At 41.7% G+C, this 12908-nt stretch overlaps 1 protein-coding gene across 2 annotated transcripts; it reads right to left on the bottom strand.

Moving 5' to 3' along the window:
- Window positions 1-2888: 2888 nt before the first annotated feature.
- Window positions 2889-12784, bottom strand: LOC105025462 (dnaJ homolog subfamily C member 11). 2 transcript variants are annotated; one of them, XM_034287044.1, is made up of 17 exons: window positions 12706-12784; window positions 11143-11321; window positions 10488-10617; window positions 10310-10383; window positions 10057-10158; window positions 9804-9932; window positions 9541-9663; window positions 9361-9434; window positions 9003-9192; window positions 8795-8880; window positions 8563-8679; window positions 7334-7489; window positions 7023-7092; window positions 6577-6634; window positions 6281-6423; window positions 5060-5189; window positions 2889-4922 (listed from the first exon to the last, which is right to left on the bottom strand). In XM_034287044.1, the coding sequence occupies exons 2-17, from the start codon at window positions 11263-11265 to the stop codon at window positions 4897-4899; spliced, it is 1731 nt and encodes a 576-aa protein (XP_034142935.1). In that variant the 5' UTR covers window positions 11266-11321; window positions 12706-12784; the 3' UTR covers window positions 2889-4896. The 2 variants fall into 2 exon arrangements, with proteins under 2 accessions (XP_034142935.1, XP_010894454.2); XM_010896152.4 differs by lacking the exon at window positions 12706-12784 and having other exon boundaries at window positions 11143-11348.
- Window positions 12785-12908: the final 124 nt, after the last annotated feature.

Raw genomic sequence — 12908 nt, 5'->3', positions numbered from 1 at the left:
CTACCAGGAAGAACGGGTGACTACGGGCTGGTTGTCTCTACAAGGGTGAAAGGGTTACTATGGGCTGGTTGTCTCTACCAGGGTGAAAGGGTGACTACAGGCTGGTTGTCTGTAGTCAAGGGAAACAAAAGTATCATTATAGACAAGGACATGTTCAGTGTCTCATGGGCTGAATATCCATTTGTCTCATTTTGTACAGTGTGTTGGATGTTTGAGTAAGTCAACCTCAGTCACAAAGTTCACACTGATACCGGAAAAGAACTGACCAGCACAGTTGTGAACAACCCGACACACTGACACACCACCTCAGCGCCAGGCCCAAAACATCTGGGAGGAGGGGTCACCACATTATCTGCTACATATGATTCCCTCTACGGTGGTGTCCTGACAGCACAGGCCTGTACACGGTTCCATGGAGGGTTTTAACACCACAGGATTGCTGATGGCAGACAATAGGAGCCGTGTTGAAAAGTAGATGGTTCTCTAGTTTCCACCACCAGACAGCCTATTTCTATTGTTGGCTAAACACGGACTAAGATGAAGACTGTACATTTACTAATGTGAGTCTTCAAATATGCTGCTCATTGTCAACAGTCTTTACACTACAGCTCTGGAAAAAAATTAAGAGACCACTGCACCTTTTTCTTTTCTTTCCAGAAAAGCTGAAAAGGAAAATTCTGAGTGAGGAACAGTACCATTCAATTTGCAGTGGCCTTTTAATTTTAACCCTTCTGTTCCTCACCAAAACCTTTGTTTTTGACTTTTTTGGAAAGGAAAGGAAAAGGTGCAATGGTCTCTTAATTTCTTCGGGAACTGTATGTTCCCTTTTATACACCGGAAGACTGTGACCTTGAGGTCCAACTCTGTCAAAAGGACCAATGTTTAAAACAGTGTGCCTCTGATCTGTAGGATACTACATGTACAAAAACAACCTGAAAGCACAAACTATTACCACAGAGACTGATATGGCACATAAAGGATGGATTGATAATAAATGATGTCACTCTTCACCAGGTTAAACAGATGTATATAAATACAATGGAGCCAAGGTGTCTGTTGTTTTCATTGACAGTGATGGGACACATAAATGTAAGAACATCCTGTGTGTATAATAATTATTCACCCCCTTATTAAAATAATCAATTAAAATGGGCATCACATGGTGGGATTCAAATAGAATAGAAGTTCTACAAATGTTTACATATTAATAAAAAATAACTGTATAAGTATTAATAATTTTTAAATTAGTTTCTGCTCTGTCTACTTTACAAATAACATCTATAAGGTCCCTCATTCAAGTATTGTATTTTAACCGCAGATTCAAAAACAAAGACTGGTGAGTTGTTTGATTAGCATATGGGTACAAATCAGACAGAATGTCTCTTCGAGCATGATCAAGTCAACAGACCGGAAGGATATTTATCAGGGATATCACCATGAGGTTATTGGAGATTTTAAAACACCAACAGAGTTCAACTGCTGTGATTGGAGAAAACTGAGGATGGATGAACAACATTGTTTCGACTCCACAATGACATGAAGATATTAAAAAGATGTATAAAAATAAACAGAATTGAAAAATTATTAAAACAAAATAGGGAAGATATTTCACAATGCATATGCAAAAATATTTTTTAAGAGATACTCAACAAGGGCCACATATGTAATCAATGCCAATCACAGTTTCTAACAGTTTCTAACAAGGGGTGACTTAGACAATACAGATTTTGTACAGAAGGTTGACAAAATATACTGAATTTTTATCAAATCCATTTAATCTCCAACACAACAAAATGTGAGAATAAAGGGGGGGTGAATATTTGTTATATCCATTGCAGTTGCTTTAGCCACAAACAAACTCTCACAAAGTCATCTGCCAAATCAAAGAAACACCAACACAGAATCCAGAATCCGCCATAACTGTTCAATTTGATTTATATAGGGTTTCTATCCTTTTTATTGTCCTCCTGTTGCCATGGTAGCCAAAATAATGAGAAACTGGGCCAGCCCACATTTTTCTACATTAACCCCAAGCATGACATTAAGGGCTTGATTAACTCTACATCCAAATGTTTCTGGAAGAACCTGCTTTCAATTGTCTTTGTAACTGTAAGTGTTTCCTATATTTTGCCAGGTATCTGTCTACAACCCCGTTTCCAAAAAAGTTGTCTGTGAACACAGTACGTTGCAGCATCCACAAATACAAGTTAAAACTCTACCATGCAAAGACGAAACCAGATATAAACAACATTCAGAAACGCCTCCACCTTCTCTGGGCCTGAGCTCAGTTAAGATGGACTGAGGTAAAGTGGAAAACTGTCCTGTGGTCTGACAAATCAAAATTAGAAATAATTTATGTGAACCATGGACGCTCTGTCCTCTGTGCTAAAGAGGAGAGGGACCATCTGGCTTGTTATCAGCACACAATGTGATGGTATGGGGGTGCATTAGTGAACATGGCATGGGTGACTTGCACATCTGTAAAGGCACCATTAATGCTGAATAATATATACAGGTTTTGGGGCAACATATGCTGCCATCCAGATGACGTCTTTGTTTATTTCAGCAAGACAATGCCAAACCAAATTCTGCATGAATCATAACTGCATGGCTCCACAATAACAGAGTCTGGGTGCTATACTGGCCTTCCTGCAGTCCAGACCTATTCCCTATTGAAAACATTTGGTGCATAATGAAATGACAAATACAGCAAAGGACACCTTGAACTGTTGAGCAGCTGCAATCCTACATAAAGCAAGAATGGGACAATAATCCACTTTCAAAACGACAGCAATTGGTCTCTTCAGTTCCCAAACGCTTACAGAGTATTGTTAAAAAAAGTGATGAAACACAGTGCCCCTATCCCAACTTTTTTGAAACGTGTTGCTGACATCCAATTCAAAATGGGGAGGTATTTTTCCAAAAAACAATAAAATTGTATTTTCAATTAAATATAGAGATAAATTATATGCACATCATTGTACTCGGTTTCTATATGCATTTTATTTTATGCAACATCCCAACCTTTTATGGAAAAGGGGTTGTATTGTATATGAATGATATCCTGGACCCTGTACATCAGTCACAGTGGCTCAGGCAGCTGCTCCCCAGCGTCCATCTCAAACAGACCAACTCATAGCAGCCTACCAGGGCTCCAGTCACATAGAGGCTAGTGGGGTGCCTTCAAATAGAGTAGTGTTAATGAACATTTCATTATTTTCAATCCTTATGGGTGTGCCCTATATGTTAAAAGAATGACTGGCAACCACATAACCTGCAGAAAACGTTTCATGCATAGTTCTGTTCAACGTAATGTTTGCATGAGTTAGCGATGTACCAGGTAATTACACCTAGAATAGTAACGTGGTAAAACCTTTTAGTACAATATAAGTTGTATATGTTATTTAGTAGACTGATATATACACCTGGAGTCATATTGCACATTTCTAGGGAAACGAGTTGAGGAAGATCCTAAAACAATTTCCAAGCACACATATACACACACACACACACACACACACACACACACAAAATGCTGTTTGGGTTATTGGAATTATAGGTCAAATTAAAAACACAATTTGTTGCATTAAATAAGCTTTTTGACCAATCAGGACCTCAGTGTGATTGCATGTCATTTAACACATTTCAACATCTATATACATTTCTTTATCTAGTATTACCATAGATATAAAGTTCTGATAGTTTGAATCACTGATGCATTCAGCAAATGTTCCAACTGGTTCATTTCAAACACAGAACATCAAAATAGTACCTTACAATTTAACGTAGTTTGTTTTTGTTTCAACAAAAACTAAATCAGCAGAATCCTCTACACAGAGTAAAGAATCAAATAACCTACCACATCTTTATGTGGCCCTTCAGTTGGACTACAGTTACTTAGATACTTTGAGGGTAAAGACATTATATTTACAGTCAACTTTTGTATCTATTGATTTTACAAATATGCATAAACGAGTGCCATTTCAAAGTGTTCATATAATTCATCTGTGATTTGTCCTAATGTTTTATTGTATAATATATTTATTGTATAATTTATTGATTTCATTGATTTGAAAACAAAACTGGTCGCATTAGGTTGAATGAACTTGGCTAGAGTTCAATAACGGCTGCCTGATTTCAAATTCCTAAATCAGTGCTAAGAATGTAGTTTGTGCAGTTTCAGGTTATTGCTTTCCAATCCAAAGCTAACAGATAACCCCCCCTAAATATATGATACTCTGTGTTTTTTGCATGACCAAAGTAAATCTTATATGGAGAAACCATGCCTACAATTTCCAAACTGTCATCAATGTTGACAAAATGATGTAGTGTCATATCACCACCATGTCTTCCCTGCTTTGGGATGTCAGAGAGAATCAATGTTGGAATACCTAACATTTTAAAACCTGTTTGTTCAATATCACATAACATGCTCGCACAGACGTTTTCCCAATCTTTCTGACCACTGTGTGCGCTTGTTTGCAGACCTTTTTGTGACATACGTCGCTGATGCCTGCCGCACTGGTGCTGGGCTTGCCATGCAAATTCAGCCCATTCAAACATTCTGAAATATAATGTTTTTTGACAAGGTAAATGAAAAGCTTATTTGACAAGGCAAATAGTGTTATTTGACGTGGAAACACTGACACCCAAACAGCCTTCTAGCTATCTAGAGGATTTAGAGGGAGGAAAGGACTGCTGACATCCTCTACCACTCAGGAGAGGAATACGTTCTACATCCCTAAGTGTGATGGGGAGAGATAAAGAGTGAGCATTTATCTTCACTTTGCTCGTCTCTCTCTTCCCATTGGTCAATCCGTTTGTCAATGTCCGTTTGTCAGTGTTTGTCTGTATTTGTCTCCACTTGTCCCTTGCTGCGTCAGTAACAGAGGATTCCTATGCCACGGCGTCGATTCTGTGAGCTGAGAAACATCAGAACATTAAGCTTTGCATAGTGCATTTGTAATAAATCTCCCATTTCAATGTCATGGAGTTGAGCGTTTGGTTTTGTAAAGAGTGTATGGCTGTGGTTCCAGGATCCTTGTGGCTGTATACTCACACTGCTTGGGTATTCGTAGGGCCTCAGTGTCTGCTGAGAGGACTTGGTGCATAACACCCCTGAACTGATAAAGCAGCTTCAGACTCTTCTCCTCACCTACGCACGGGTCATAGAAACCTGGCAGCCCGGCCTACAAACACACACAGACAAACAAACACACATAGACAAACACACACACACACACACACACACAGGGAGGTCATAAAAAAACTGCCACACCCCACAAACGTTTCAATATAAACTTTAAACAATATGTTTTATTAAAGCTCACTTGCTGTTAGCCGTGTATCAAAATACTGATCGCGTGAGGCCGACTGCATTGCACTCCAACTTTGTGTGGAACTTGACAAAAGATGTTTGCATTGTGTTGTGGTTGTATATCTGAGTTTGAAAATGTCTTCTGTATTGTAATCTTTAGGGATTACTGGCTTTTTAGATCCTGTGCATAGAATGAAATAGTTTTTTATTTTGCGGTTTATTCAGTCATTTTTGGCCTGAAGATCTGTCACACAATGTGTCCATGACTGTTATAGCTCTGTTAGTCAGATGTATCGTAACGTGGTCAATTCACAGTGTGGGTGTTGCTGCGGTCTCATTATTCTGAGCTGGAGGTGACAGTTCGGTAGCTGCCCGAAGCACAGACCTGAGTATGTGAGTTAAACGGTCTTCCCTCCCACTCATCACACACTGAGCCGTCTTCTAGGGGCGCACATAACATACATTTTCATGCTCTGCTATAAATCATTCCATATTCTCTCCATACATAAAAAAACCCATAACAAACCCTGCATTCATTTCTGTAATTATTTAGGCTACCATTTGCCTTTGATGTAGGCTATTTGGGAACAAGCGTGTTTCAACCGCATGTTTCAGGCTATGTCGGTATATAGAAGGGTGATGAAGCAGACTGTTTAAACTTCTCTACGCTCGAACCAAATTACACTTTCACCGCTCCAGCTCAACTGTGCTCTTATTCCAGCTCAGGCCTGTTTGATTAATTTAGGACGTCATCAAAAAGCATTGATTCTCTTGCATTAGAGCTACATTATATGCCGGGAGCATAAAGCACAAAAGTGAGGCTGTGATTTTACTTATTCAGTTTAATACAACATTCAAGAGGTTTCAATCCCCCCACAGAAGACATCAGCCCAATAGCCACAGTTTGCCACTGGGACCAACACATACAGAAATGCACCTAGACCCAAATGTCCATATCCTCACCTTGGAGGCCTCCGTAAGTAGGAGTTTGGAGTCCTTAACCAGGCACTGCAGAGGGACGGTGACGTCTATAACCTGGGCTCTCTCCTGGCGCCTGCTGTTGTCTGTTACAAACTTCCCATACCAAGCATTCAGGATGATCAGACCTGGAGCAGGAGGAAGGGGCACACACACACACACACACACACACACACACACACACACAGTGGACTGAAACAATTTTTACATGCTATGGAGCCGCTGGGCAACAGCGTCTGAAGAGGCGTGCTTGTGTGTGGTGAGTGTGGTGAGTGACTCACCCATCTTTGACTCCTCCCCCTCAATGATTCTCTTCACAGACTCCTGCATCAACAGAACCTGAGTCAGACAGAAAGATACATGATCCCAATGATAATCAGAGTCAGGCAGGAAGATACATGATCCCAATGATAATCAGAGTCAGGCAGGAAGATACATGATCCCAATGATAATCAGAGTCAGGCAGGAAGATACATGATCCCAATGATAATCAGAGTCAGGCAGGAAGATACATGATCCTAATGATAATCAGAGTCAGGCAGGAAGATACATGATCCCAATGATAATCAGAGTCAGGCAGGAAGATACATGATCCCAATGATAATCAGAGTCAGGCAGGAAGATACATGATCCCAATGATAATCAGAGTCAGGCAGGAAGATACATGATCCCAATGATAATCAATACAGTAAATGTACTGCATATGTGGGATGTGTGTGTTCCTCACAGCTGACTCAGCCTCTTGTTTCTTCTTGGCAATGTCGACTTCTGAGCTCTTTCTCTGGAGGTCCAGGTCTCTGTGGGGCAGACAAAGACAAACAGAAAGATGTAGACAGATAGACAAACAGAGACAGACGGATAGAAGACGACACAAGCCAGCCAGACAAAGACAGACATGGCAGACACAGAACAAGGGACAGAGACAGACACAACATAATAGGGGAGACATTATTCATCATTCTAATAACCATTCTGTAACACGTCAAGTAAATCTGCAGAGAATATGTGTGTGTGTGTGTGTGTGTGTGTGAAGCTCACTGTTGTTTCTGTGCGCGTGTGTATGGTATAACGACCAGTCTGTGTATGGCCATGTAGACCAGTAGGGGGCCCACGGTGGCATAGAACACAGCACTGGGCAGCAGCTGGTCAGTCAGGTGGATGGGGAACAGGTAGGTCTGGTTGGCACGAGACAACCTGGGGACACAAGGAAACATTACTTGACATGAACAGTAACTGTACTGGCAGTGGATGTTGGGACAGATCTGGCAGAATTACTGGTAGACCAGACAGACATGTAACTCAAACACTGTGTAATAACCTGTAACACACTATGACACTACGTATTAGACTGAAATGTAACCTGTAACACACTATGACACTACGTATTAGACTGTATTATAACCTGTAACACACTATGACACTACTGTATGAATTAGACTGTATTATAACCTGTAACACACTATGACACTACAAATTAGACTGTATTATAAACTGTAACACATTCTGACACTAGATATTAGACTGTATTATAACCTGTAACACACTATGACACTACATATTAGACTGTATTATAAACTGTAACACATTCTGACACTAGATATTAGACTGTATTATAACCGGTAACACACTATGACACTACGTATTAGACTGTATTATAACCTGTTAAACACTATGCCACTATATATTAGATTGTATTATAACCTGTAACACACTATGACAACATATTAGACTGTATTATAACCTGTAACACACTATGACAACATATTAGACTGTATTATAACCTGTAACACACAATGACACTACATATTAGTCCAGGGTTATTGAATTCCGGTCCTTGAGGGCGGAAACATTTCTGGCTTTAGCCTGTACTAACAATATAGGACTGATTCAGACCTGAGATGCCAGGTGAAGGCAATCAACTAGCTGGTAGAACCAAAAACCACAAGTGTTTTGGCCTTCTAGAACCGGATTTGAATAGCCCTGTATTAGACTGTATTATAAACTGTAACACATTATGACACTATGTATTAGACTGTTTTATAACCTGTATCAAACTAAGACACTTTGTTTTAGACTGTATTATAACCTGTAACACTATGTATTAGACTGTATTATAACCTGTAACACACTATAAAGCTATGTTTTAGACTGTATTATAACCTGTAACACACTATGACACATGTTATACTGTAATATAACCTGTAACACCGTATGACATATGAAACATTCTCAGTATTGGCCACAGACTGTGTAATGACTTAAAGTACCTGATTTTCAGTGTGACTCCCTGTGGGACTCCGATGCTGACAGTAGCAGCCAGGACACTGTGACGACTAATCTTCCTCTCTGCTCCATACTCCACCACTGTACCAAACCAACCAGTCCTGACACACACACACACACACACACACACACACCCCAATACTGGTAAGGACCAGGACTACCACACTATGTATTCACATGTAGGGTGTGTGTGTGTGTGTGCGCGCGCGCACATACTTGACAGATCCCTTGACCTTGGTCTGGTCCTCATCCTGGAATTTGTACTGGTAACTCATCATCAGGTAGGAGTGAGGCACACCCAGCTGGAGAAGAGGAGGAGAGAGGAGTGGGGACAGAAAAACACATGTGGTTTATTCAACTCAAAATAAACCCAGTAGCAGAGAAGTCTTAGAGTGCATGTGAGTGTGTGTGTGTGTGCGCGTACCTGCAGGGCCAATGTGAAATGGCTGGTCTTGGTGTCCCGGACCACACTAGTTGTCATGGAGCTGTGCGGTCCCCATCGCCACTGCAGGTAACCCATAGTGTTCTGGTCCAGATGGCGCGCTGTCATTAACGAACAGCTGGGACGAACACCGCGGGAGGAGAACTGAATACCACACTGAGCCGTCAGGAAACTACAAGAGAGAGTGAGAGGGGTTCAATTATGTGTGTGAGTGTATTCCGACTCGGGCAACTGTTCTATAACAGTTTGTCATAGATCAAACCCTGACGAATCACAGGCCAGCATTAGAAGTGTTGTAGTGTAAGGAGGCCGAATCGCTGTCCCTCTATTGGCCACTCACCATCGTGGAGTCAGGTTACGAAACACCTTCATCCCAAACAGAGGACCCAGGATGTCCCCCGCACCAAACTCCAACTACGCACAATAACACAGAGCGACAATTACAGACCTGATCACCCTGAAGTGGTGTTCTCTTAAAAGCAAGTCGGATAAATGTGTGTGTGTTTGTGTGTGCGTCTACCTCTCCCCAGCCCTTGGCAGACGTCACCCGGCGCACTGTCATGTTAATGTTGCCTCCTCCATTTCCATTGTGTGTGGACAGAGAGCCAGACAGCATTGCGGTGTCGGAGTTTGTCAATGGGGCCTAGACACAGGAACATGTAACAGCCCAAGGGGACACACGCTACTGGATCATAACGGATGAGTTTAGCTAGCGTGTGTCCGTGCATCCTGGTGACCAACATGGAATCAAATGTGTGTACGCGCATGTTTGTGTGTTTGTACCTCTATAGACTGGGAGATGTGCATCTTGTTGATCTCCATGTGAGGGAATCCTCCACCAGGCATCTCCTCAAAGTCCTCCTCATAACGATCAAACAGGTCTGTGGCGTCCACTCCCACACTGATTGTCCCCTGAATAAACAGAGTCAGACATGACAACTGACACAGTGTCCATCGCTCTGATGTTGACTCTACATACAGACAGTGGGGAGGTGTGGCCGTGCCATGGATGTTTCAGGAAGACAGGTGTGTGCACCTTGGGGTTGGTCCTCTGCTGTAGCCGCCTCTCCTCTCTCTCTCTCTGTAGCCTCTCATACTCCTCACGGATCTCTGCTGGTGTCCTCTTCCTCTCAACAATCTACACACACACACACCCACACACAACTGAGTTATCACCTGTCCTGCTGTGTCACTAGTTACAATTCCTCAGAGTATGTACAGACACAACAACACACACACACACACACACACACACACACACACACACACACACACTGCATACAGCCTACCTCCCAGCCCTCCACTTCCAGGCCTTTCTTCCCAAAGATGTCATAGATTGCTCTGGACTGTGGGTCACTTAACACTGGAAAGACCGAAAAGAGTGAGAGAGGCTTTACTCTTGTTTTACAACAGTAACGGACAAGCTGTTTGTTGAGACAGGTCAGTGACAGGGAAAACCCAACATACCCTCATAGGCCTGGTGCACCTGGTTGAATAGCTGCTCTGCTTGGCTCTTGAGCTCTGGGTCTCTGTGTTTGTCTGGGTGGTACAGCATACATAACCTCCTATAAGAGGCCTTTAACTCATCTTGAGTGGCCTGGAAAACACAATTGGCGGGGGAGGGGATTACAATAAAGATGTCTACAATGACATGGCTTAATGCAAATTCGATATACAAAATAAGGTAATCAATATGCTTGATCCCATCTCTTTCTCTGTGCACTTGAAGACAGAGTGAAAAACAATGACACACTAGCAGTGACAGATAAGGAAAGGTCCAAACACAGTAATGCATTAACCAGTTGACCCTGTCTGTCTATGCAGTTAATTATGACAGGCTTGTAATCAGTTAGCTGTAGCTAATAATGCTATTCGACAACTGGCATAGTTGCTACCGTCTCAAGATACAATATTGGCAGGGCAGGCTACGTTTGACAGGGAGGTTGGTCTGTCTCTCAGCAGATCTCAATCAATGTGATGATGGGAGGGATCATGGACCGACCGAGACGAATGTCATCAGTAATCTCGTCCAACCGGATGCTAATTCAAAACGGTGTGGATCGAGAGGGATTAATTGATGAAAAAAAAACGAATACACTACATACGTATACTGACCCCTTACCTCTTTCCTGACGTTGAGAAGAGAATAATAGTCTTGGTTATCCAACTCTAATTCATCGTCTAAGGCCGCCGCCATCTTTGCAATGAATCGACCCCGCCTCCGGCCAGTGTTCTGTGTGCTCATTGGTCTGTGTGGCTGTGCACTAGCGGCGCCGTGTGGCCAGGCGGAATCCAGACATCCTGTCATTGAAAGATGTCAAGGTGAAAGTGTGTGTGCTGTCTATGGTGCTGAAATATCGACCGTAGACAAATGTAGTGATGGAAAGCGACTGCCAGGGCAGGGACTGAGCCTTCTGTTCCAAGAAAACTACACGACGTGCCATACAAACAATTTTGGATGATCTACAAATAGTGTGGAAGTACTTAAATAAATTACCCTTAAGTTGATGTGAGCATAGAAAATTAAATTATGTTAATTAATCTGCTTTTAAATTGGACATTGTTATATTGTCCAGAAATGGGAGGGAATGAGGGGTTATTGCATAATACCACTATTGCAAACTATATAATATACTGTAATATACTGTAGCCTGTGTTTTTGGAAAGCACTATAAAAGTGTGAATTTCCCATTTACACTGAGAAAGTTAAACTGGGTGGGCACTTAGCACGTTAACAATGAAAAAAGCGGACTTACGGGGTATTCACACCTAGACACTTTTAGTGCGGTTACATTGACACAATTATGTAATTCTAGTATGTACTGTAATAATAGCTTTTCAGACATATAATGGTTATACATTTGCACAGTTTATATAAATAACGATTTCCCTAATTAGCATACGTCAAGCTAATTCTGAATAATAATTAAAAAAACGTTCTACCAAAGCAACCATGTTATTTTTTTGGCTGGTTATTCGATTCAGAGATTCCGTTGGTATGTACAAAATTAGAGTGTATTTAAATACTAGCCTACCTCTAGACATGCACACTTTCAGTGGTTCACAACTCACACTAAAGACTTAGCTTCATCTGGAACATGCGCAGTTATAAAACCGCAGGAACGCGACTGTTAAAAAATTGAGTTGTTTTATACTAATTAGGATCAATATGCCGATTAAGATAAACCGATGTAGGTGTTTACATTACTAATGCCATACTGTACCTATTGTCCTAATTAGTTTAAATTATAAGTATGAATGTACACGTATTTGCTGTTGTTTACAGGAATGTCTCATTTGATGTGCAGACGTTATGAAAGTCCGTGGGCGCGTGGAGCTGTCCTTTCAGCACCACGCGCTTTAGCACCCTGGTGAGTGACAGAGCCTTCCAGCCCACGCGCACTACCTCTGTATTTCAGTGTCCTGGATGGCTTCCATGGGGTGAACGCCAATGTGTCATATACACGTATTACGTGTATATTTGGTGACAGATTAACATGCCACACTCCGCTTGGTACTGTTGGTGTAATATTGCTGATATCCGTGCTAAAGCCCAATACTATTGAGCCATTATATTCACTATACTCTGTCCAAACATGGAATCAAAATGAATTTGGATTCATAAATCATTACAACCGTATTTACAACAAACGACCTGGAATATTACGTCAAAAGTATATAGGACCTGTCAGTAAGCTCTGGCCGATAAACCCCGATGGGGGAGTTCGGTCGGTTGCGTCTCACATCGTCTCTTAGTTGAGAGATTTTCAAGGTGTCCCCGTGACGGAGAGAGAGAGAAAAAGAGGGAGATTGGGGGCGGAGACAGAGTTTGCTCGATACAAAACTGGAATGATGGACGCTTTGAGAGCGATATAGATTCCGCGAGTT

The sequence above is a fragment of the Esox lucius genome, chromosome 17 (genome assembly GCF_011004845.1).
Source record: "Esox lucius isolate fEsoLuc1 chromosome 17, fEsoLuc1.pri, whole genome shotgun sequence".
Lineage (NCBI taxonomy): Eukaryota > Metazoa > Chordata > Actinopteri > Esociformes > Esocidae > Esox > Esox lucius.
This window is presented reverse-complemented; position numbering and strand designations above follow the sequence as displayed.

What these genes read in the sequence shown, in the direction of transcription:
- LOC105025462 (XM_010896152.4), bottom strand. Translation starts at nt 11,328, where the DNA reads ATGACAGGATGTCTGGATTCCGCCTGGCCACACGGCGCCGCTAGTGCA. An exon ending in AACAAGAGGCTGAGTCAGCT is followed by an intron (nt 6,635 to 7,022) that starts GTGAGGAACACA and finishes TGTCTGACTCAG; the next exon opens with GTTCTGTTGATGCAGGAGTC. An exon ending in TACTTACGGAGGCCTCCAAG is followed by an intron (nt 5,190 to 6,280) that starts GTGAGGATATGG and finishes GTGTGTTTGTAG; the next exon opens with GCCGGGCTGCCAGGTTTCTA.